Source organism: Phycodurus eques, chromosome 20 (genome assembly GCF_024500275.1).
Source record: "Phycodurus eques isolate BA_2022a chromosome 20, UOR_Pequ_1.1, whole genome shotgun sequence".
Taxonomy (NCBI): Eukaryota; Metazoa; Chordata; class Actinopteri; order Syngnathiformes; family Syngnathidae; genus Phycodurus; species Phycodurus eques.
This window is the reverse complement of record NC_084544.1, coordinates 9501228-9527545: the sequence shown is the minus strand read 5'-3', so window position 1 is coordinate 9527545 and position 26318 is coordinate 9501228. Positions and strand designations below refer to the sequence as shown.

The following is a 26318-nucleotide window of genomic DNA, read 5'->3' as shown; positions in this document are numbered from 1 at the left end:
TTTTTATTTTGTCATTTATAATTTAACTATACTTTACCAAAGAATTGAATGTTAGCTGTTCAGTAAATATACAGTGGTGCCTTGTGATAAGTGACCTGACTTACGAGTTTTTCAAGATACGAGCTGTCGATTCTTTTATAATCTTTTTTTGCTTTGACTTACGAGCGAAGGTTTGATATACCAGCACTGTACGGTGAGTGAACTCAACTCACTTCACAAGCAGCAGCTGGGCATATAGTGAACAATTTTTCCAAAAAAAGAGGCTTCAAGCTGTGTATTGCCGCCCCTAAAACATCAAACAAAGAGGATTACACGCTGCATTTTTAAAATAACCACATAGCTTTGCCTCAGGAAAGATCATTTAGCTTAATGCTAACAAACAATGCAAAACACCATACTCAGGTACCGGATTAGCATTGGTGTTGCGGTGTTATAACCCTGTAAGCAATGGATATTTGAGCACAAACAGTCAAGCCAAACGTATAGAGATAATACAACAGTACGTACAGGGATATATTTTTCATCCTCTGTGAAGAACGATTAATATTACCGCAGCATACTGAGAAGCTGTGGCCGTCTCTCTGTATATCGGTGTCTGTATTATACTGCCCCCAGGTGGCAATGGTAGGCACACCAGTAGCAGCACAATGTTCACTGAATGAAGCAGAAATATCTGGCAAAAACGGTGTAACTACTTACATTCTATTTAATCATGTCATTACAGTATGTTGTTTTTTAAAGTCAGATATTATGCAGTACTATTTTGCTTGTTTAAAAAATATCTAAGAATATTTTATTTATTTATGTATTTTTTTGGGGAGGCAGGAACAGATTAATGGCATTTCCATTCATTTCAATGGGGAAAGATGATTTGTTACGACTGTTCACATTAGAAATTTTAATTCTCAAGACACCACTGTATGTTTTTTTTCGTTTACCATTATGTTTAATTGGGTTAGTTACGGTAAATTAATTAACCTATATTCAATGAGATAAATACAAAGAAAATGAATACATTTATTTTAATTCACTAATTTAAGGGGGGAGGACAAATTACTGCAACATTAATATTATAGTACTCTTGATAATGATGAATATAGAATGGACCATACTTTGCCCACCCCGAGTCCAGCCCAACCTTGACCTGCAAACATGATGTACAGACTTCTTCTGAGAAAGAAGACCTGAATGTGGCACAATACCAAACATGAAACGGGATATTCCTTGGCCCTTGACGGCGAGTGCGTAGTATCGTGTAGTCGACAGACAAGACCTATGAGAGCAATTGGGTCAAGTCGAGTCACATCGTTGTAATCCGTCGTCACACACTCATGGCGGGGTTGTCGTGCTGACTTCTCCGTGACTGCGAGCGACCTCTCGTAACTCTTTGACCCTCCCGAGCGAGGTTGCCTGTGAGGACGGCGTCGCGCACCTGCTTCATGTTCTCCTGAACTTCAGCCTTGGCGTGCGTGAGCAGATCAGCTTGACCCTGCGAAGGACGGTAGAAAGGCCACGTGTCAAATGGGAGAGAAACGACTAAAGGCTTAAAAGTGGATTTTTGGTACAAAGTTTGCGTTTCTGACCTTAAGGATGGTGATGTTCCAGGTGAAGCTCTCCACGGCTCGAACCACCTTTCGACCTTTCAACCCCTCCTTCGCCGCCAGGCTCTGCAAATGCTCGTGGAACGTCATGGCTGCAAAAACGCAACTGGCAAAGATCAGGGGGCTGTGCTTTGGACTTTGGTAAAATCATCCCGAATAAAACCATGATGGCTCATTTACTTGATGGACATGCATAGATCAGTGTTTCACAACATAAAAATAGAGGGTATATAAAATATTCTGGTTTTACAAAACCAATGCTCATTTTTGATGGGTCAATTCTTTGCTACAGACTTACAGTGCGTCATGCTTTGGTTACCCTTTAGAAACACCTCACCAGTGCAAAATACAACCACCGTAGTAAACACACTGCCAAATGAATCCCTCTCTGACAGCGTCACTCAAAACTGAACATTATTTTGGAGAAGCTCATCGAGATCTCATACACCGCGCCGAATGGTAAGTCAACGGGTATTGCTGATATGCAAAACAATAAATAAAAAGAAACCGCTGTCGAGTTATGCGGTTGCTGTGAATTCTGTGTTGTGTATCTGGTTTCCTCTGGCCGCCCCCGGGCCGCTGTCCCACAGTTGCCATGGAAACAGAGAGGTGGGTTAACATGGGGTGCACATTAAACTGTGAAGCATCGACAGGAGTCCAGACGTTACACATGCATGGTAGTGGACCCACCCACACACACACAGAGTGAGGAATAAACAGCTTGGAGTACAATTGACCCATCGTGCACACACAACACACTGCTCCACATACTGTACACACTCCAGAAGTTGCCTGAATTCTAACTTTTATGGCTGTTTGTTTTTCTACGTGCCCTGCGATCGGCTGGCGACCAGATCAGGGTGTACCCCGCCTCTTGCCCGAAGACAGCTGGGATAGGCTCCAGCACGCGCGCGACCCTAGTGAGGATAAAGCGGTACAGAAAATGGATGGATGGATGTCTGCGTTGCGAGGAAACTCAAAACCTATGGACCAGCTTTGCAAGTATATATGAGTGATTGTTACTCAGTAATGGCAGAAGGTAACAAATAGTACAGAAGCACATACTTTACACACAAACACACAGACCTGCGACCCGAACATTATCCAATCAGGCCGAGTCTAGACGTGTGTCACTTTTACCTCACGTCTCGGTTATAGGTCCAAGGATGAGGAAAACAAAATTGACCCAACTTTACGAAGCATATAGTCACAGGGCCATACTTTGCGCACCCCCGATCTAAAACTGCACAAGTGTGTTTTTCTTTTCCTTTGGCTTTTTTTCACGATACCATTGAACCCGAAATGGAACTTCCCTCTGACCACAGGAAAGAGTTCAGTACAACATCCATCCATTTTCTGTACCGATTGTCCTAATTAGGTCAACGTACAGTACGTGTCTACACAGTTTCATATCACCTGGGAAACCAGCATGGCTGCATTCCACCACCCTCGTATCTGTTTATGTAGTTTAACTATAAGCAGCTGTTTATTTATCACATATCCGATGCACTCTTTCTACTCCACGGTGTGAGGTTGATCAGTTTTATCTCTACTCTCCAGCTGCTCCCAGACATCCCAGGGCTCCCCTCCGAGTGACCCTCCGCCAAGGGATTGCCTGATTGGCATCTACGATCTGACCTCGGGCTCTGCTGAACCTCACACAGCAGACACTCGGACACACAACCTAACTATCTTGTCTTTAAATGTCGCTTTTTGGTCAGAAATTGAAAAAAGCACACTTCCCATAACATGGACTGTACTAGTAACAGAAGCTCAAAGAATGCAAACAAATATGTGTCACATATGATTATTAAAGTGAACCTTAGGAGCTGTAGAGAGATAAGTCGCTTGGGAGATTTTTGCTGATTTACAAGCACTACATTCATCTCTGTCAAAGCTTTCTCTATTCAAAACAGCATGCATGTGAAACCCACTGACGCACAACAAAAATATCTCACAAGGTCTTTTTTTTTTTTTTTTTACCCTTAAACACATGATTTGCTGTTTAATGGCCTTGTTCTGACAAGTCTGGAGTGAGAATGCTGAAGTCAACAAAACTGTGATCATGGGTGAAAATACACGACATGGACAAAGGTATTGGGTCACTTCTTAAAAACTATATAAAGTGAATTCAGAGATTTGCTTTTAAATACATTACACAAGTTTGAAGACAATTGCTGCAAAGACTGAGAACTATGTAATACTGAATTGGGGAGATAAAGCATTAAACAGTTTTTCATCATGCAGGGTTTTTGTCTTTTTTTGTGGCTCAAACAGTGCCAGTGACGCACTTCAGCTCGGGCACGAGTCCCTCGCCCCCCACTATGTACAGTAGGAACTTGCGCGCCTTCTTTCACATCAGTGGTTTTGTAGCGCAATTGCGACTTGCAGTTCGGTAACTAGCTATGCCACAGGTGTCAAATTCAAGGCCCGGGGACCAGTTCAGGCCCGCCGGCTCATTTAACGTAGCCCGCAAGAGCAAATCATGTGTGTGGACTTTATGTATCTTGCTAAAATACCAAAACTGCAAATTGGCTTCACTTTTAATAACATTGAGATATTTCAAGCATTTTTTTACCAATCCCCCTTTTGAAATAAATTGATTAATAGTTGAACAAGCAATGTTTTACTGGCTTCTGATTTCAAAACAAGTTATCCATTAATTTGTAGTGTATGTGTAATAATATGAGGCCATCCTATATTCATATAGGTTCACAGACGTAATGCCCCTCCGAGGGAAACCCTAACTACAATGTGGCCCTTGACAAAAATGAGTTTGACACCGCTTTTTGGGGCCGATCACCGATCAGCAAGTTTAAAAAAACGATAACTGATCACCGATCTGATCACAAGACAGAGGAATGTGTCTATTTAAATGACCTGTTCATTTACTGTATATAATTGTGTACTTAATTGCTCAAAAAATTATATTTACAATAAATAATGTATCTTTGTTCCTCTAGTTATGCCAATGAGGCATAGTGACAGACAGAACAAATGATAAATGGTCTTCTATTAGATGGCAGGAAGTACATATAGTAATTAATGTAGCCACTTTTTGTGACATTTTTGTTTGTTGGCGTGCTGTGAGATTTTTCAATTGTAAAATATTTTCCTTGGCTCCATAAAGGTTGGAAATCACTCCTCTAGTCAGATCGTGTATTCTAATCAGTCAGGTCAAACCAACATTACAACATGACAGAACTAATGGGTGCTAACCTACTGTAATTAAATTACTTTATTTTTAATTATACTACTTCACCCACACCGAAACGTTATAGCATGATTCGACAGAACGGCAGCATGTTTACGTCCAACCGTTCGTGGTACCGCTAGCTTGCTAGGCTGCATAACGTTTTGTTGCCTGCTTGCGAGCCGTATCGTATTAAAAGAACGTGAACATACATCAAGCAAGCCTTAAACGAACGTCCTCTCCTGTCCTGAGCACCGGCGACCACCAACACACGTTTTTCCCCATTTTGTCCTTATAATACCGTCGGTGCGCTCCACTCTTGTTGTCATCGCCACGGTAACGAGTGTATCCGGTCGCATTTGAGATGAGAAGATAAAGCCCAATGATTGTAAAACATGTTGTTGTATCGGTTGGTTGTATCGGAATATAAGATTTTATTGCAGTAGACTGACATAGTGCAATCTTGAAATAACAAATTTATCTTGTAGTCTGATCCGGGCATTACGTGTTGTCTCTCTCAGACGTGTTATCTGTTCCACACCGCCGACGTTTTTAAAACAAATTGTTTTTAATAACTTCATTGGCCGACAGCTATTTCCAATACTACGTCAAAAGACGCAACAAGGCTAAAAATAAACTCGCTTTTTAATTCAAATATACTGTGCACGATGACGATCACTGACGTCATTGATCAGCGAATTATGACATTAAAGCCGATCAGCATAAAATGCTAAATATCGGCCGATACCGATCAGCCCGATAAAGTCTATTTTTTTTCTATTCTGGTGTGCCCGTGATCTATTAAGTCACGCTTAGATGAGTTTGGCTAACGCAATAATTTCACTCACCTGTCGTCTGGATATGCAGAATCCTTTCATAGATTCCGTCGGAGAGCTCGAACACAGCTTTGCTGGCCTGGACCATCTGCACACACACACACACACACACGTAGGTTCAGTACATACTCTTTTATTGTGTGCCGGCTACAAATCAAATCGTGAGAAGAGGTTAATGTACATTTCTAATGCAGTCAAACAGTCAACGCTTTTGAATTTATCTGTGTTAATTAAAATAATGACTACGCCAGATTAAAATCATATATGCTTCTACAGATAGGCGCATAAACATTGTGTTGGAATCCTCGGAGACCAATACAATCACTCAGTTAGAATAATGACCACACACATGGTGGACAGTAATAACATTAGTTGCCTGTGGCTGATTAATGCTTGGCCTCAGCTTGCAAAGCCTGCAGGGACTCTTTAACAAACTAATGATTAACATTCACACACACAGACACACAGGCATAGATGACACATTCATAAAGTTTAGGATGGAGGTGTGAAAATCCATTTAGCCAAACCATATTCAATTCTATGCTAATGAGATTCAACACTGCCGTGATCCTTTTCAACTCTGCTGCGCTTGATTCAAAATGAAAGTAGCTCCAAATACACACTCATAGTAACCCACATGTCTCAGTTTCTACTAAAACGGCACTGACAAACAGCTGTAATTAAATTAGGTCTACGCACCAAAGCCTTCATTACAAATTAATGAGACAAGATCATTTCAAGAGAACGTTAGTGTCCTCATTCACAGTTCACAACAGAGTACATGATTTCACCTTTCTGCTGTGCGACACAAAGAAGTATAAATATATGTACACTATGTGTTGCAGGTGCAGCAGACCCACAAATTGGTATAATGTTCAGCAAACAACATTATACCAATCCCCAAATGCACATCTGCGTTGAGTCCCCCTTATGTGGGTCAGCCACAGTTGAAGCAGGCCCGCAGGGAAAAAGGAGGAAAGGGCAGGAACTATGTAGGTTGGAGGGTGATAGAGTGGGAGAATTAAAAGCAAAATGACCGTTTTCTACAGTGCTTGTCCTCATTAGGGTCACAGGTCAGCTGGAGCCTGTCCCAGCTGACTCGATCTGGTCAAGAGGCGGGTGCACGCCGGATTGGTTGCCAGCCAATCACAGGGCACATACTGTATGCACCATGGTCAATTTAGAGTCTTCAATGAACCTAACGTGCACGTTTTTGGAATGTGGGAGAAAGCCACCAGTAAGTGCAGGAAACTCACACAAGCACGGGAGAACATGCGTCATCAGCGGTGATCCGGCGCAATTACAACATGCAGTTAGCGAGCGAGCTAGGCCTACACCCCGAAAATACATCTTGCCTTTGGATTTTCCACTGGCGCGGTCGCTTAAGATCGCCTCGTTGTCGGCCGAGAGTGTCATGGAGGGAAGAGGGAAGAGCGAAGAGGGGAACGTTTTGTTTTATTTCATTTATTTTTTTTGTCCTGTTCGGCTGTTAGGTCAAGCAGAATGGAAAATCTGTATCCCTTTCATGCCGGAACAGTTTTACTGTGTCACAGTGGAGTTTTTAAGCTTCCGCTGTGGTATTATAATAGAGGTTTATTGAGAATCGGACCTGATCAGTCGAACAGAACAAAGTTTCTAGAAGGGAGAGAGAAACAGACAAAAGACAAAGCACTAATTGTATGTAGCACTATGAGAGAAGTAAATCATTACATTATCTACAACAATGAAACGTTAATTATGAGTGTTGCATGTAGTGCTACTACACCCTGTGAGGGAAGGACAGGACAAGAAAGAACAGGACAAGGACAGGAGAAGAAGCATGCAGGACAAGGGTCGTGAACAACTGAAGTGTGGTGGCATTAATTATGTGAATTATAAAAGTCTACAGGATGAGAGTACAAGTGAGGGGATACACAAGCGATTTGCATATTCATGAGTTATTTGTCGCAGTAAGTGCGTGAACCCACACCCAGTGAAAGAGTCCTAGGGGTGTGTGTCTGCGGATACATGCAAGTGAATTGATACCGTTTTACTTGCACAAAGACACTTTTTTTTTTTTTGAAAGTCAGATTTGACATCCAGCGTGTGGATCGGGGCTGGCGTGGCCACTTTAGAGTGCCTCTTGTCGCTGAGTGGAAAAGCCCCGCGATGACTCTGTGGGAAATATTCCAGGCACCAGAAGGCATTCCAGGTCTTAGTCACGGTGTTTGATTGAGAGTTGACAGTTAAGTGGGGTTATGGGTTGACTTTCAACCGAAACACCAACAATGTCTGAGAGTGGAGAACGGATTGATTTATTTCTGATTTTGAAGCCTCATTTTATATACTGTTCAAATTTGGTCATGAACAACATTTTGCTATGACGTGTCAAATCTAGAGGTCATATTTCATTTTCACTTCAAAGGGACTTTAAATCCAGTTTGACAGTCAAAAGGGAAATGATTCTAAACAACTTAACTAAACAAAACTCTGTGTCCACAAGGGCTATTTTTTTATTAGCTGTTATTTCTACAGAAATGAAATCTACTAGATAACTTCCTCGTAGGAAGAAAGTCCTGCCTTTCTTTGGGTGGAAGTATACTGGATTCAGGCCAAGGTAAAAAAAATAAAATAAAATAAAAACAGCCACATTTCTGCATAACAACGAGGGTCAGTTTGTTTTGGGGGGAAATATGTGCTCAAAAGGAAGCTCTATCTACACGAGGGGGGTTCATTGTTGTGTGAAGCAGACAGGAAGATGGGCGGTGGCGCATTGGTGATCTTTGTGGCTTTTGTTTAGTGTTTCCTTCCTTTTCATGTACTTCAGAGATATGTTGTCTATCTGGAAGGGGAAAAAAACAAGCATATTTACTGGCAGCTCCTTTCCTTCCTCACCATATCATATGTGGAGACAACACGACGAAGGACATCAGGCAGGGGTCCCTGAGGCTCCAAGGTGGGGTAGTGTGTCTGGAGGTCAAACAGTAGTAAAGGCATCTCATCAGGTCCTCTCACCCTGGAGCCCAGCGCGAGTATGCACTGCATGAGGTTAGATACAGCCGACACCCCACATAGGTCTCTGAACATAGCCACAGAATTCTGTTTAGGGGGGAAAAAAGGCCAAATCCTAATGAGAATCGAATGAGAGCCAATGAATATGCTGTAGGACTCAGGACCCCCTCACCTGCATGTTTTCCCTCAAGTCCGTGGCCTCTTTCAACAGAGGACCAGCCATTTTGAAAACCTCGTCAACAGACCGCATTTCCAAGTCCCTCAGAGCTGTGTAGTCCCGCCTCCTCCGGGCTTTTCGCACAGAGAGGCCCCTTTTGTGAGGCTTCCCCCCTCCTCTACGATTGGTGAGGGCCACATGGACGAAGAGCTTGGAGTGACGAAGATCCTCCCCGGTCAGTGACTGAAGCGGGACGTGACGGTAGCCAGGTTGGAGACACTCCAGCGGGATGGTGTACTGACCTGTGGCAGAGAGATTTTATTCACACAACGTAGAGACCTTTTCATAATGTTAGTAAACAATAGGCACCAGGGCACTTCCAAGTGGCAGAAAGTGTTTGACTACCGCTGACTTCAACTGAAAATCAAACTTAACTCAAGATTAATCTGGTGGAACATGTCAGTGGGGAGGATAAATCGAGTGGATATCATAGAGAAGAGCAAGTGGCAGAGTAGCAACTTCTAAAAAGATTGAATGGGAACCAAATCGCCATCATTGGGTTTGTGGAAGAGATTTTCTCACAGGTATGTATAAAATACCGTAGTGATGCAATCAGAGGTTTTGCCAGCCGGATGTACATGTGACGTCGTGGTAAAAAGTCTATAAGAAACAATTCCACTCAATCTTAACCGACCTATGAACTCATCTCCTATGAAGTCGTCATCCAGCACCACAAAGCGAACCATGGCAAGCTCTGGCAGGTTGATTTGGAACTCGAAGCTTTCGTCAAAGATTGGGTTGTCGCTGTTCTGGGAGACGGTCCTGGTGCGACGCTCTGTGCAGTCAGCTGGGATGCCGTGGATCTCCACATATACATAAGGGTCCACCACATCCCCTTTGGCCACGGAACCCCTCGGCTTGGGAAGGTTCTGTCCGCTGATGACCTGGGAGGAGTCACCACATGGGCTGTTTTCAGAACATAATCACGATTATTTGATAAGCTACCAAGAATTCTATGTTGAGCTTGCTGTATTCCCTCACACCTTCACATGGAGCAGCTGAGGCGACACCCCGGGCACAGTGTCTCTGGTATCTGCACTGAAATAAGACACCTCCTGGCGCATGATGGCTGGCCGCAAAACGTAACCACAGTTTCCATTTTGCCGGAACCAGGCTGTGTTTAAGTCCATCATCAGTCCAGCTGTCTGGAAGTTCATTGACACAATTTGGCAACCGCATTTCCACAGGTCCTGAGGGTTCACATTGCCGGAATCAATGCGCATGGGGTTCGGGTATACTCGTGACAGGAAGTGTTTGTTATGGTTGACGAAGTCGCCGGGGCTCTCGCCAGCGAGACGCCCGGCCTGGGTCTCATGAAAGGAGCACAATTGCCAAGGTTTTTGTCTTTTGGCTGATGTCGGGAAGTCAATGAAGTGGACTGACTCGCAAAGCGTCACCAAGTCTGAAAGCTCCTTCAGCAGAAGGAACCGTTTGTGAGGAAGATGAGGGGGGATACACTGCGTGGCGGCTGTTGAATGTATGCTTCTCTGCTGTTTTTCTTTCTCACTGTCTCCAGGTGCTGCCCCCCCATTCGCCGCTGCCTTCATCCTTGGACACATCTCAGCCCCTTCATCCTCCTCACTTACTTCACCATCCTCCGCTTCCCAACCCGTCCTCAGCTTCATCCCCTTCAGCAGGATCCGACGCCTTAAGGCTTGTGGCGAGGGAAGGTATGACTCCCTTATGTCTGGGGAGTGTGTAAAGAGCTGATCCCCGAGTATTTTCACCAGATGCTGCATCATCACTTTCTGCTGTCGAAGCGAGCAGTGGTTCTCGATGCACACAATTAACGGATACTCTGACGCAACAAAAGCAAACTGTCCAATTGCTTCTAAAACATTGCGCAGAGCAAGAGGGGGGCAAAGTGTGTGTCCGGTACACACCACTGGCTCCTCATCAGTACCGTCCCATACGTCCACCTCTACACATCGACAGCCCATCTTGAGCGCCCGTATGTAGCCGGAAATGTCAGAAGGTCCTTTATATTGGTCCTCAATGAGGTAGGTGTTGTGAGAGGAGTTGATGAAGTAGTGAGACAAAGGCTGGGACATGTCCTGACACACGATGTCGTGCTCCCGATCAAAGAGGCGGCACTCTGGCGAAATCAGGTAGCTACTGAAGCCGTCCATCGACAGGTAGCCCTGCTGCCGGCCCTCTTCTGATGGCTCATGGGACTGGATGAGGCTTAGGCTGTCTTCCTCTGTCACCTGAGTGAGGGAGGAATCACACGTAAAGACGATGAAACGCTGGAATTCTGCTCGAGTGTGCGGATTAATTTACCGACCTCAGCAACACCTTGCTCAGCCTCGAGGAACCTCATCAAGTCTTTAGTGTCCAGGAATTCCTTGTTGCTGGAAAACTGCACCAAGAGAAAGTAAATCTCCGGACGGGTGCAAAAGTCATGAAAGACCTCAATGAACTCCTGCTGCGTGACCCTCTCGTTTCTCGCCCCCAGTGTTGGTTTGACTTTGGTGTGGTCTTTAGCTCCTGATCCATTATTAAGAGAAAGACGCTCATCTCGACCCCTCTGAAGCTCTTTAAACCTCTGCTCCACCTTTGCACTGCTCACCCCTGGATTCACCGTTTGTATCAGTTTGATGGCGGACTGCAAGCAAATACCTTGCTCAATGTCCTTGTGAATTTCCGAATCAGCAGCAGAGGAGAAAAGCTGCTCTAACCAGCCAAGACGAAGTCTGTGCTGTCTCCTGGCAAGCATGTCCAGAGCATTTTTCCCATATTGTATCAGATACCTGGAGGTAGAGATGAAATGACGATAGGTTTGAGTGTAGTGAAAGAAAATCTTGTTTTCATTCTTGTTATTGTTCGAAGTTTTGATGAACAACTTTTATGGTACATATACGGAATTATTAACGGTTGAAGGATGCACAATGGGATGCTGTATATTGTCGTTTTCTTGGACCATGTATTTGTCGTTAAAAAATTATATGACCGTAAGATAAAGAGCTGAAAATTTGGTATTTTGAGGTATGTTGTTTTAATTCGAAAGTAAACAAATGTTATTGACACTTTAGGGCAAAAGACTGCAGGTAGAAAATGTATTCTAGTCGGTCATGTATATCAGATACAGTAGTAGGATTTTATCCAAAATGTAATGTTTTTAGTAGAAAATTACAGTTGTGTTTTTATGTAACCTCAACTAAACTCAAAACTGTATGAACATAAAATAAATGAACCAGACCTCCCTTGTCATTTTCAAATTACAACCAAATATAGCAATTTTGTGGAAATATTGTATTAAAAAATAAAGATGAAGCCTACTGTTTTCAGTATTACCTATTGCCAAATGAAATGTTAAGTAAAAGTTCTTATCATTTTTCATTCAATTTAGCATAGCATTACCACACTTTTTTTTCTTTTTTTTTTTTACCTTAGGCCTGTCATCCAAATATTAGCCACTTCTGTTGAGGGGGCCACAAGGTCCAGGCTCTCGTACAGCTCTCCATAGATGATGGAAAATGCGCAGTCCTCAGAAATCTGCTCATAGACGCCACTCGTGCGGAAGATTTCTGTGTTACGACCCGTTCGCACCTAAAATGAGAGGCCATAAGCGATACGCCCACGTCAGACACAATAAAGGCAAATCAACTGCAGCCATTCGTGTCGTTCGTAATCATTTCCGATAAATGAACGGTCTAAAAGAATCAATGAAGTCACTGGGAGAGGCAGTAACCGGCAAGACCTGATTTAGCATTTTGACTGGATTCTGACCTCTCGGATGGAGGCGAGTGGAATCCTGGCTTTGTCCGAATCTTTCTTGGAAGGCTCCCAGCACAGAGCCTGCAGGCCTGCGTCAAGAAGGTAGTAACGTTGGTACACGCGAGAGTTGGGACGCACTTTCTTCAACTCGCTCCCCTCCACCTGGACATAAGTGAGTTGGACATTTTGAACAGCTACAATGTCCTTTAACATTTCAACATTTCATGCACATGCAAACTATGCGAACTCTAGAACAGTTAAGCTTGCAAGGGGTCACGTAGCAGCAAACCCACCATTGAGTGAATACAGTCGGCCGCACTACTGATCTTCTTCTCTGATAGGCTGCTGCTAAAGGACACGGTCTTCTTCCTCTCTCGACCCCCCCGGGAGCCATCCTGATGACGAAGGAAAGCACACAGAATGAGACCAAGATTGAGGTAATGAGCGGAAGAGGTGTGTGTATAATACCATGGTTGAAAGAGATTGACAGAAAGACAATGCTCCATCTGAGTGTATTCTTTGCATAAGCATGACAAAACACTTTCCCAGGAGATCAGAAAGGATTAAAAGCCACTTCTATAACTGTACATAAATACAGATTATTTAGCCTACACACACTGGCTCTTCCTACCAATCTGTTATTGTTTTTATAGCATGCTTAAAAGCCATTGCTTGCCCTTGCTCTTCAACATTACACCATTAATCATTCCTGACGAGACCGAAGCAGCAGGCTGCGGTATTCTAATTCTACACCTTCATGACACTGTTGCTCGATCTGAGCTCAATTCATCATGCGATACATTGAACACCCCCCAGAGAGTCCACCGTATACAAAACAATAACAAACAGCATATAGGTGTGGATGTCTTCATTCAATTACCTCCGTATTAGTGTGCCGAGAAAATCAAATCAAACATTTATTTTGACGCTAATCTATCGGAGGATGCAACATGTAATGCAATTCTAGTTCATTCTATTCAAAGTAAATTCAATACAAATGCAAACACCCACATATTGTACACTCGAGTTAGGTGTCAAAATTGTTGCAATTTATAGCCCGCCCCCTCTGAGTAAATTCAGCTGGAAAGTTTTCATTCCTGTTCTAAATGGTAAAACATTGAGATCTCACTGAAATTGAAAAGAGTTAACATGAAAGCTTTTCATGATGCTGGATGCTTTCTTCTTGGAAGAAAAATTAAAATATTAAGCATGTTACATGAATAAGATAAAATTCAAATGACCAACTAAATTATTACTCACTATTGCAGTGTTAGAGCTGGCCTATTACAGTGCAATTCTTTTCATATACACAATCCCACGAAATATTCCTAAGCAACTTTTCTACATGTCGGCAATAGTTATACGTACAATTCTTGACCTCATGAAGCCACGCAGCACATAACTAAATAAACGTATTCATGGCTAGTGGACAACAAACAAATCCTCTTTAATCTTTTAGCTTTAGGTTGATTCAATTCTTGTTTAGGAGAAGAAGAGAATTCATTCAGGTGCAGTGAATGAATGAGCACGTGAAAGAAGGGGAGCACAATTCCCAGAAAACCCGAGTCAAGTCACCGCTTATCCTCATAGAAATAATATGTGTATATAAACTGTATTTATATATTTTATGTATTTTTAAATCCATATTTTTTTATCAAAACAAATTTGATAAACAAGTCCATTGAACATTTATAAGAAAACTAGGGAGCTGATCAAGACTTTTGCACCTTCAAAACCAATTGTCATTATTTTATTGCCCCTTCAAAACCAATTGATAGTAGGTTTTCACTTATTCTATGAAAATGCTATGCTAGGACTTACTTTTTGTCACTTTATTTCTGAAGTGACATTAAACAGACCCGTCACAAAAATAAGAATTTGTATCCAAAATAACCCCTGCCAGCAGATTTGCAGCCAATTTGAAGATCTGGTCACTTAATGACGTTAACATTTCAGGGACTTTTTAATTACCAACCTAAGAGTGACAGTTGGATTTACCGTGGGTTCAATTGGTCATGCCTGCACCCCATGCTTAATCCAACTGTTACACAAATGGTGTGTTTCGTTTACATTTTTACATTTGTTTTTTCAATTTGTTGTACATATTTTATACGACTGTACCGTCTCGTGTATGTAATTAGTCAAGAAATAAGAGGCAATTTAATATTGAAAGAGTTGTGTTTAATGGTTAACTTGAAATTATATTATTCTGTACAGTATGAATTCTCTATAAGCACAAAACCACGCACCCAAAATGTACTGAACCGTGGCCCAAAAACTGAAGTACGGACCATACCGTGGGTTAGCTTAACCGTCCCACCCCCAGTACACACATTGTCAACAACAGCTCGGCCTTTACATAATACACACTTTCTCTCCCTAACGTGCAGGGGCCGGCAAAGGAGATTGATGATCAATCAATCTATCTTTCTGTGTGTGTGTGGACTATAGGCATAATGGAGGCTGTATGGATGAATCAGCACTGATCCCGCATGGTCTGTTACACCACATAAATAACACGCATAGAAATGCTCCTGATTAACAGCCGGTCAATTGACAAAAACTCCCATTGAGGCCACGGAGGCCCAGTGTACACGTTTTCTTCTCGTGACACCTTTATCTGCAAAGATCTAATTACTGCAAATATACATGCTGTCATGTACCTTTGTGGACCTACAACTAAGAATTAATTATGCTCACAGAGTAAAAGGGGGTAAATTAACCTACCAGCAGACAGACTGAAATGCAAAGGCACTCTTTCATACATCAGAACAAAAGAAAGATTTTGAAATGGATCAGAGGTTCAAGCTACATGCCTGATCCACTTTGATGTGTTCAGTAATAATATAGTGACTGATTCATGGGACAAAGGTCTCAATGGTCCGCTTCTCACCAAAGGGGGACGATGATTGTTAAGAAATCCAATTTGCGCTTTTAAAACACGATGCGGCGGATGCATCAATGTGAAGCTGTGAGCGGCGTGACAACGCAGAAAGAAAGAAAGTGAGATAGAAAGCTAAAGAAGGAAAAGAACAAAAGCAAGGTGCATCCATAATTCACATTGGATATCGGTGGCATTGAATTCAACTTTTTGATCTCCTTAAAAGCCATGTGCTGCAACACTTCCTCTAGATTGTGACAAATGAAGACAACCTAAATAAAGTGAAACATGAGGCAAACAACTATCCACTCAGCAAAATGTAAATACAGTACAGTACACTACTATCGGTATACTTATAATGGAATCTCCAAATTTGAATGGATTAAAGGAGACTTCAGCAAATCTTGTGAGATTCCACCTCATTGAGCAGGAAAGGTTTGACTTCACAATTATTTTGCATTTGCATTTGCATTTTTTTTTTTTTTTTTGGGGGGGGGTTGTCAGGTTGTCACAAAAGGATAATAGCAATGGTAACGAGAAGATGTGTGATGTTACCCATGAACTAGAAATTCAATTTATTGTGATACAGGTAAGCTAAAACATCCGTACGTCAACAGTAACTTTAAAACATGCCTGGGCATCGAAGTTCCACTGTGCAGTACATTAATTATACATTGTAATTTATCAATGACAAAGTAGAGTGTTTTTATTCATATTTAGTGTTCCATTGGCTCAATCATGAATGCTTACGGATGGCTGTTTTTTATTTTCTGATTTTACAAACCACTGGATGACTGTCATTGTAATGAGATTACCAGGATGGACCTGTGTGGACTGAGTGAGCGGCCCATGGACACGCAGAGTGTGGAGATGGAGTGAAAGAGAAACAGGCAGAAATAACTGAAGGGATTATGTTCAGTGATCAGTCACACCTGACAACAGAAGAAAAACAAGGGGGGTGTGGGGGCGGTGTTCAGAAAAATACATGCTGGAGGGAGGAATAGAAAACTAAGGGGGGAACTCTGTTGGACATTAATGTGGACTGTGTGTTACTTATTGTTTGTAAGCCACTGCATGACCTTGAGTGCTTATTAGCCAGCTGACCGGCAATATTGTATGACACTTGGTACATCGTGTTAAGTGTGTTGGCTTACATACTTGTATTCATTATTTCCCATGTCCGAATGTTAGTTGAAATTAATTGTCCATTACAACTAAACTGTATTTGTCTGTGTGTGTGTCGAGGGCTAAGAGAGAAAGATGTTTTCAGAAGCATGAAAATAGTATCTTTGAGAACATGCATGAGGATGTCGGCAACCAGCAGCACATGGCCATTTGGGACACAGAAATTTGCCCAGAGGAAAATGTTGTGCCTGCTCACAATATTCTTAGATGAAGTCAGAGCAGATAAAATGTGATTTGATCATAGTGGCTGGCGATTCGAAAGATTTGCCAAGCACCAGTCAAATGTCCACAGAGTAAATCACAATAAATCATGAAAAAAAAAGGTTATGAACTCTAACATACAAGCTTCAAACTAATGTGTAACAACAACAATAAGCATTATCAAGTATTTTAAATTGAGATGTCTGCTAATTAGTTTTTGTACTCAAACGATCCATTCATTTTCTATAACGCTTGACCTCATTAGGGTTACAGGTGGGCTGGTACCAGCTGACTTTGGTCGAGAGGTGAGTACACATCCTGGACTTGTCATGGCCCTGTGTTTCCAATTGTTTTACTTTGTGTTGCAGTGTCTGGGTGATCGATGGTGGGCGTTGACATCGGTGACACGTCTGTCGTGAATTGTAATCATCAGCCTTTTTAGGGGGCAACGTGGGAGTGTGGGGGCGTCGGAATATTCACTCGTTTTTGCCCCGTGTTCGCCGCCAACATTTGTCCTCTGTCTCAACTTAGGTACTCTACGATTATACCACACGGACCTTTTGTCGTGTCCCCGTGTTATCCGTTTTTTGATTCTCTCTGGTTGTGAGTCCCTTTGGCTTAGTATGTCTCGCCATCACATGCTCTGTCGTTGAATTAAAAATTATTTTTGGACATTTTATCGAGAGTCTATTTTTTGTGATCTGCTCTTACGGTATTGCCGTCCGCGACAGAACTGGTCGGCAGCCAATCACAGGGCACAACGGTATAAGTACTACAGTGGTGCCTTGAGTTTAACTCGTTCTGTGACAACGCTTACAACTCAAAACAAATCTCAAATCATCTTTCCCGATTGAATTGAATGGAAATGCCAATAATCTGTTCCAGCCTTCCCAAAATATCTCCCAAAAGGTTTTGTAATGTCTCTTTTATTAGGAAAATTACAGACCATAATACTGTAATTTATAAAGACATTAAGTAATGATGTAATTTAATACAACATAAAAAAATTTTTTGTCTTCAATACAATACAATACATTGTGCTGCTCTGCTTTCTGGTGTGTGCGCCTTCACCACTTGGGACCAGTGTAATATAAATGCACCTACTGATAGCCAAATATTTCACGCATGACTCTCATTGAGTAGTTGTCTATTAAATTCATCCTTAAATTGCTGTTTTCACTGCAATCTGCATGTTAACCCCTTCCTTCTTGTAATCCTCATTTCCAAAATAATGTAAATGACATTCAAAATAAGACCAATCACATGTGAACGTGTTGTTTGGACTCTTGAGATTAAGTGGGGCTTTGCAGCACTCTCCTGCAATGGAACAGTCAATCTGTTGATTGGAAGATACTGTAAGAAGTCGTTGCAGCCTGAGTCAGGTTGAACCGCTTTCTGGTGAATTGTGACACGACTCTGTAGTGTCTAGCTACATAGAGGTCAGGAAGTACTTGTGGCCATTCAGTGTGTGCGAAAAACACCTAACAGACAATGTGGTGAGCGTTCTCACAGTAACTGAGCTTCTCTGATGATAAAAGCTGCCCTTTAAGACCTTTGGTACACATATGGAATGAAACACACACCTATATATTATTGTACTCTGTTTAGTGAAAGTCATCAGGACCACAAAAACCAAAGACAAAAGACTTCCATTTACAAGAAGTGATCAGGGTGTGAATTGCAAAGAGACACTTCAAAATGTATCCGGTATAGGAAATCATGCAAAGCTAGACTGATATTTTCCCCATACATTTCTCATTTCCAAAGAATTTGCCAATTGTGGGATAGTATGCACTCACTGTACACCTTATTAGATTCATCTGTACATAAGATAATACAAGTGTTGTGTCAGAAACATATACATATCTTGACAGATCTAACAAGAATGACAGCTGGGTTCTGGCCTACTCCAAAACTAAAACAATCTTTATCAAACTTAAAAATAAACTGAACTGTTGCACTTCATAAGCGGTGGTAATGTGCATTAGATGAGTGCCAGAATTATAACAGATAGAAGTTCCTCTATATCACAGGTGTAAAATTCAAAAGGCCCACCACGTCATTTTATGTGTCCCGCTAAAGCTTGCCACAATTTTTCCTTGACCTCAAAACTAGTTCATCCCTCAAAAAATATCACTAATGATCAAATGCAAGGGTACCGTAATTTCTCGTGAATAATGCGCATTTTCCCCCCCAAAAAATTGGCAAAAGTCAATCGTCACTATACATAGGTATAGGGGAAAATGGATAAAGCTTTCATATTTTATAAAGGTATGTCATCTAGAGGTTATGAAAAAGCTGTGCACTTTCATTCCGAAATGCCACCGTCACCTAGTGGTTATAAAAAAGGTGTAGCCTACACTTTCATTCCAATATGACAGGGGTACGTATGACTGCATATATGTACAGTTCTGCCTATACGTTTTCATACCCTGGCAGAATTTGTGAAATATTTATTTATTTATTTTTAAATATGACTGATAACTGAACAACAACCATCATTCATTTCTTTATGGTTATGGGGGGGCATTTTCTTTATTGACTGTACCAAATTCTGTTCCTTTACTGTACCAAATGTGAACAAAATCCTGACCTTCAACCCTATGTACTTTCTGCAACTGTGATTTTTGGTGTACTGCTATAACAGGCCCCCTGAGGGACACCCTGACACAAACTCTTGCTCTGTATGCAACTCATTGATAAATTATGGAACTGTTCATCAGAACGATAATATGTCACTACAAATAAATATGTATATAAAGTAATGATTTTTTTTCTGGGTTCTCTTTATCTGTAAATGTATCTTGTATGTTAGAGTGCATAACTTTTTTTTAATGATTTATTATTTTCTATAGACTACCGCTTCTCCAGTTCAGGATGACGGGTAACTGGAGCTTATCCAAGCTGACTTTGGGCAAAAGGCAGACTACACCCTTGATTGGCCACCAATCAATGACAGGGCACATAGAGACAGACAATCATTCACACTGTCACCGAATAGAACCTGAATCAAGGCGGCCTGTGCAATAGTCAGCAGAATGTACCACTACACACAACAGTGCCATCTGTAAATCGTTTGTGGATAACCGTGCTTACAAACAGTGATTAAAACAACCTTGGAGGAAGTAAAGCTCAATTTATCCCTCAGTGGCCAAACTACAACCACTATAATAAACATCTTGTTAAATAAATTCCTCTTTGACAGTGTCAGAACTAGACATTATCGTCATTGGAAAGGAAGGATGTTTTATTGTATATGCAACTTTTAATGAGCACTGTGCTGTACAGGGCCATGCTCATGCATGCTAAAATGTTTTAAAGCACACTAAAGATGCTGAGCCAAACTGCAGGCTGCATATCCTCCACAGCTCAAAATATCCAAAACACCCTACTACTGGAAGCAGTGAAGCCATTAGAAACGCTATGAAATGAAGAGAATAGTCTGTTGGGATTGGGGGGGAAATGTATAAAAAACAAATTGGAACAAAATATTACAATCTAAATTGGGAATGTGTCTCACTTTGATTTGAGAAGTCAAACAAAGCAAGAGATGGACACTTGCCAGGCAAGTAATTCCACAAGTGTGCGACAGAATTAATGACAAGGTTGCCGTCCTGCACACTGATTAGAGGCCCTGAGCTGCCATTGGGTCATACACAAAGACCATAAATCCCTTGGCTCCACTGGAAATGGTCCGTAATCAAATGTTTATAGGTGTGTGGGGATGGGCATAATCATTGATTAATTAGTCTGTAAAAATTTTACTGACTGTATTGCTGATTAATCATGTGTTGAAGCAAAATGGAGTGGACTACTTGGCTGCAACAAGCATAGGCCATGTTGATTCACTCTCAACTACGATTGAGTTTAAGGACAATATGATCGTTACGGCAATTCAGTACAGTGGTACCTTGACTTACGGGTTTAAGTTTTTCCTTATTGAAATGAATAGAAATGCCATTAATCGCCAATTAATCCAGGGTTTGTGCACCATGTTTCATACATTCATACAGACACAAATGAAGAGTTACACAACGAAGTGACTCAGGAAGCTGCAGTAATATTAGTTTTTTTTTTTCTCCAGAGGATAAAGAATATATGCCTACGAGTACTGTTATATTGCTGGTCTTGCCTGTGCCTAAAGCGTATACCACCACCAGATAGTGCTATTCGTCAGCCCATCTATGGCATTTTGCACTGTGTGTTAGCATTCAGCTAGCAGCCATTCAAAGTGATGTGGTTGTTTTAAATACACAATGTGTAATTTTCACAATGCTTCCAAGAGGCTTAAACTGTTTATTGCCACTCACAGTTGATGTTTACTGTCAAACTAAACATAAAAAAAAGTAAATTAAAAATGCTGCATTTAACCAAAGCACCTTTGCTTTTACGAAATGTCTGCTAGCTTAACGTTATCACACAATGCAAACCATCACAGATGGGCTAACGGAACCAGTATCGATCTGTCGGTAGGTATAACCCCGTAAGCGATGAATATTGGAACACAAACAGTCCAGCAACACAATACACAATATAACACAATATAACAATACTCACAGGCATACAGTATATATTTTTTTATCCCCGGCGAAAAACAATGTTACTCAGGCCTGTGAATATTCTTATTTATCTAGGTCATTTCATTGTCAGGGCCTTGACTCTATCGCAACTGGACTGTACTGGTTGTCTTAGAAGATGTTTCACCTGTCATCCGAAAAGGCTTCATCAGTTCATGGAGCAAGACTTAGGAGGCTAGTTTAACAGTTCAGTTGTGATTGATTCAATGCCCATTCAATTATCATGATGCAAAATGTGTTTAGTTCTTCACATTCTGTTCAACTATTATTACTGTATGTTTTTATAAAGTACAATACTATAGAGGGCTAATTTTCTTTCTAAAAAAATACATTACAAAAACTTCTATTGCTGTGTTTGGATGGCTGGACCAGATTAATGGCATTTCCACGGTTAAAGGTGACTATAGATAGGATGGTTTTGAGTTACGAGCGTGGTCACTGAACAAATTTAACTCGTAAGTCAAGGCACCACTGTAGAACACCAAGCCAGCTGCACTATCTGACGATAGTCCCTGCATGTGGGAATAGAAAGTGAGGGGTGTGTGTGAGTGTGTGTGTGTAGAGGTCCACAGTGACAGTGAAGCGTCATCACTGAATACTGATGAGTTAACAGCAACGTTGCAACATGAACTATGTGAGGAAATTGGCCAACTGTTCAGTTTCCTGCAGTTGAGTTGTTTCTACACACACACACATGAAAGAAGTTAGGCTGCAGACTTCCACTAAGAACCTTATTTTATGAGAAACTAAAACTAGCCACAGATGTTATTAAGACCACAGCTTTTATTTGATTTCGTTTTTGTTTTTTTTGTTTTTGCTTTTGCTTGAGAGTATCGCATTTGATATGCGGGATATACTGATTACATCACAGAGATGTCCGAAGCTGCAATACATGATGAAATAATGCGTTACAACAATAACATGAGTCGCAACAGAAGTTCAACTGGCAGAAATGCCACAATCAGCTGGATTCCGCAGCAGGTCTTTACCAGTTGCCGTGGTGATGCTGACTGCTAAATTAGTTGTGGTTGATATGAGAATTTTGTCGTTTGAAATCTGCTGAACCCCTAAAGGAGCATGACTTCAATCACATCCATTTCATTATGAATGAGAAGGAGGAAACGAATGTAGTTCTAGCGTGTGAAAGAATTGTTTATTTTACAAATAGAGATGTGATGTGACTTCCTGATCGATTATGCGGCATATGAACAACAAAAAAATACAATAACTGTGTGTGTTTTGTTTTTTTGGTTTTTTTTGTAATGGAGTGCCGTTACCATGCCAATGTTCCATTAAACAGAACCATGCTGCTGGAAGAGTTCCGCCATAGCTTCCCAGAGCATGATGGCATGTTGCCCTTCTGTAGCTGACAAAGGATTTGAGACAAAATCAACAGCACCTTTGCTTGTTAGAACCAAGTGTTAACTTGATTTTGGCTCAATTGCTTCAACATACATAAATGACTAATCGCTTAATCGATTTATTGACAAACTACAGGAAGAAATCTTTTCTTTTTCTTCCCCACCTGAAAATGCAGGTTGCACTCCAGATTGTTGGGAGATATTTCCTTGATATCTTTCAGAATAATGCATTGATCTGAAAGACTAAATTTAGACTTGTGCAGATGTATGAATATGTGCAATTCTATGCTGATTCAGATCAGGATTTTTCTACCTTGATGGAGGTTTTGAAATGGTTTACATTTTTACCTTAACACTCCAACATTTAGTCAGTTAGATGCCCTATAGTTTAATGTTTAAGTACAGTGACTTACGAATGTAAGAAGTGACTTACAAATGTGAGACTTATGTCATAACTACCCTAAATTACCAGCAGTGGTATTTACCCAAATCATCATTTTGTTTAAACATGTATGAAGAGAAATAAAACGTGCATTTTTTTCTTTGTCTTGTGCTAACCTATCCCTGCCCTCTCTGAAGCTTACATACAAAACAAAACCAAAAAGCAGAACCTTTTTTTTTTTTTTGAAGCTCAAATCTATGTCATCAAGAAAGTGTGTGATACGCCATACAGTATGTGAAGCAAGTCAAGATTTTTTCCATAACAATTAATACACCACCAGTATGGAGAAGCTCTTTAACCAAAATGATATTTTTTATGCTAAAAAAGAATTACTATTGTTTTCAAATTTACTGTTTTACAAATGAATGGGAACAATAAGTAAACATATTATTATTGCTTGATCATTGGGATCTCAAATTATAGATATTTTACTGTACTTTCCTGAATAAGAACATTTTAGTGGTTGAATGGGGCAGTCCAGTGAGCTGGTTCAAATTTGGGTATAAATGATGATGTCTTTGTAGGCGGTTGCTTTGGAGACGAACCGCTAAGAGAGATCAATATAGAACCAAACGTAGGTGAGGGCAACGTCAGGAGAGGAGAGTTATTGATTAGATGTGCTATTACTACCACCAACATTTAAATGTTTTTCAGGTCCAAACACAGCACACCTTCTATACAAGACATTAGGACATCAGAAGCTTGGAATCACTGATAAACTGAAAAGGAGTATGGGGGTCGGTGTAGCCTTGAGGCAAAGTGATGACTTCACACTGCAGCAGGTGGTCCAATTCCTTCAGCTCCTCTCTTGTCAGTCAAGCGCTGAGTGACATCACCTGCTGTTATCTTGTGGCCAGAACACAACATGCCAGCTCGAAGCATACGAGAACATATTGTGCCTCTTAATGTACACCTTGCACACAATGCACGTGACATCATCGTCAACTTCCTCTGCAGCTGGTGTGGTTAAACAAGGTGAAGCGGAACGAGGAGAAAACAGAAGCTGACGCTCACCACCCACAACATTAGGTACACCTACGTGACCCCATGAGTATATCGTATTCTGTGATAATGAAGATAATAATGCTGGAGCTTTTGAGTGACATTGTCAGACCAGAATTTTTGTATGTTTCTTCATTCATAGAGTCAATGTCATTACATACATTATACATACAGTTTCATAAATTGGAGGTTGCTTGGCGGGATCCATCGGGTCGTCCACAACCATGCATTTATTGTACTGTAGTTGTAGTTATAGTCATACTGAGATGTGTTTTGAATATGTTGCACCCCTCAAACGTAGAAATCATCCATCCATTTCCTATAAAACGTAACTCTTCTCAAAAATAAAGATTGTATGCGCAGTACCCAAATGTAGTTCTGAGGTGAACCGGTTTTGGGTATTATTTAGCATCCATTCTTAGTGGTTCTACATTGAACCAACCATTATCCTATGGTTCTACATAGCACCAAAGTGAATCCCGATAGAACCCCAGTGGCGGACAATGGTGATAGAACCAGGAGTGCAGTATAGAACCTCTGAGGCACCTTTACATTTTAGAGTGTTGTCCTCATAAGGGTTGCAGGTGAGCTGGAGCTCAAGGTAGACCAATGACCAAATGCAATTTTGGTGTATTTTATCAGGGCACAGGTAGATAATGAGGTCCGGTGACATATTTAAGTCGTTAGTGGATATCACGAGCTCCTTCTTTCTACCCACACACATTTTCTGTTGCCACACCAGCCAAGAGCAGTGACAATGCTTCACTCACGCACAGATCGCTGCAATTACTGTGAGTACATCGTCCTCTTCTGCACAGAGATGTCTGCATCCAGGCTGTCATTGCGTCACAATTAAAGGGAATGAGAGGGGCCGCTTTGATTGGCTGTAAACACAACCACAGTGGCGCAACATCCCCCACCACCCACTCTCGGATCCTCCGGACTAAAACAACATCGGTTTGGCTGAACTGCAAGCTGTCAGTTACGCGGAGGAACAGGGAGGGGAATCGAGCAGCCGTGAGAGAACGAATTGATGGTTCGCAAGTGGAGGAAGCAGGAAAACGCCGGCATCATTGCTGAACAGCCCCCCGGCAACGAGACCGACTCCGACAATGACGAGAGGGAACCCGGCATGTTTGATGGAGAACTTGCCCAGCTGTTCATTTGGGATACAGAAGATGAGGACTTTGATGGATTTGTGGATGAGGATTGATAAATAAAGAACTTGAGTACATTGTTAAATACTTCAATAAAGTACAACCGAACTCAGTTTTGCTCCTGCTGCCTTTTTAAAAACATACGCTAGCATGCATGCTAGCGTATGTTTTAAGATAGCGTATGTTTTACCATGCCTGCGCCCAATAATACGGTGCACCTTATGTGTGTGTTAAATACAGAAATAGACCCCGTAACTGAGACTGCACCTTTTAATACGGTGCGCCTTATGGTTTTGAAAATACGGTACATGCTCTTCCTGTAGATGGCAGACAGTTCATAATTAATCTGTGCATTTACTTTTCGTGACATTTTTGTTTGGTGGTGTGCCGTGAGATTTTTCTAATGTAAAATATGTCTAAAAAAAACTTTGTATTGTGTGCCATGATCCTAGTAATTTACCAAACAACTTTTAATCTCACATAAAGATTGTTTCTTTCTCATTTGAATTTGTGGCAACAGTAGTAACAACCGAAATGAGCTTTTCTTATATTTCAAACCAAGCTGATTGGCAGAAACTGGCCTACCTTAATGAGACTGCTGCGTCGAGGTATTGCTTTAGTGGCTGAATCCAAGCCCTCCCACGTCGGGGACTCACAGAAGGACCCCCTATGGAGCCTCCCCGCCGGGTCTGTCGGGTTGCAGTTGCCGTTAGACACCGGCTCTTCTCCGCGGCGCGTCTCGGGGCTCCCTGCGGCTCCACCTGGCGCTGCAGCACCAGCAGCAGCAGAATCAGAAGCAGCAACCGGTGGACCGACGCGCTCGATCTGCCCAAATTCGGCCATGGCGACTCGTGCGTTGAGGTTCACAGGTCACTCTGTGCGGAGACATGAACACAGGCCGCACATGTATGCAAACGAGCCATGGTGGAAGGAAGGCAGCCGGCTACTGTGAGCGCA

At 41.6% G+C, this 26318-nt stretch overlaps 1 protein-coding gene across 2 annotated transcripts; it reads right to left on the bottom strand.

The window, feature by feature from the left end:
- Positions 1 to 516: 516 nt before the first annotated feature.
- On the bottom strand, positions 517 to 26318 carry LOC133395566 (inactive phospholipase C-like protein 2). 2 transcript variants are annotated; one of them, XM_061664587.1, is made up of 12 exons: positions 25947 to 26318; positions 12849 to 12950; positions 12568 to 12717; positions 12227 to 12387; positions 11123 to 11588; positions 9822 to 11045; positions 9473 to 9722; positions 8794 to 9080; positions 8505 to 8708; positions 5643 to 5718; positions 1584 to 1693; positions 517 to 1489 (listed from the first exon to the last, which is right to left on the bottom strand). In XM_061664587.1, the coding sequence occupies exons 1-12, from the start codon at positions 26202 to 26204 to the stop codon at positions 1322 to 1324; spliced, it is 3456 nt and encodes a 1151-aa protein (XP_061520571.1). In that variant the 5' UTR covers positions 26205 to 26318; the 3' UTR covers positions 517 to 1321. The 2 variants fall into 2 exon arrangements, with proteins under 2 accessions (XP_061520571.1, XP_061520572.1); XM_061664588.1 differs by lacking the exons at positions 517 to 1489; positions 1584 to 1693; positions 5643 to 5718 and having other exon boundaries at positions 8567 to 8688.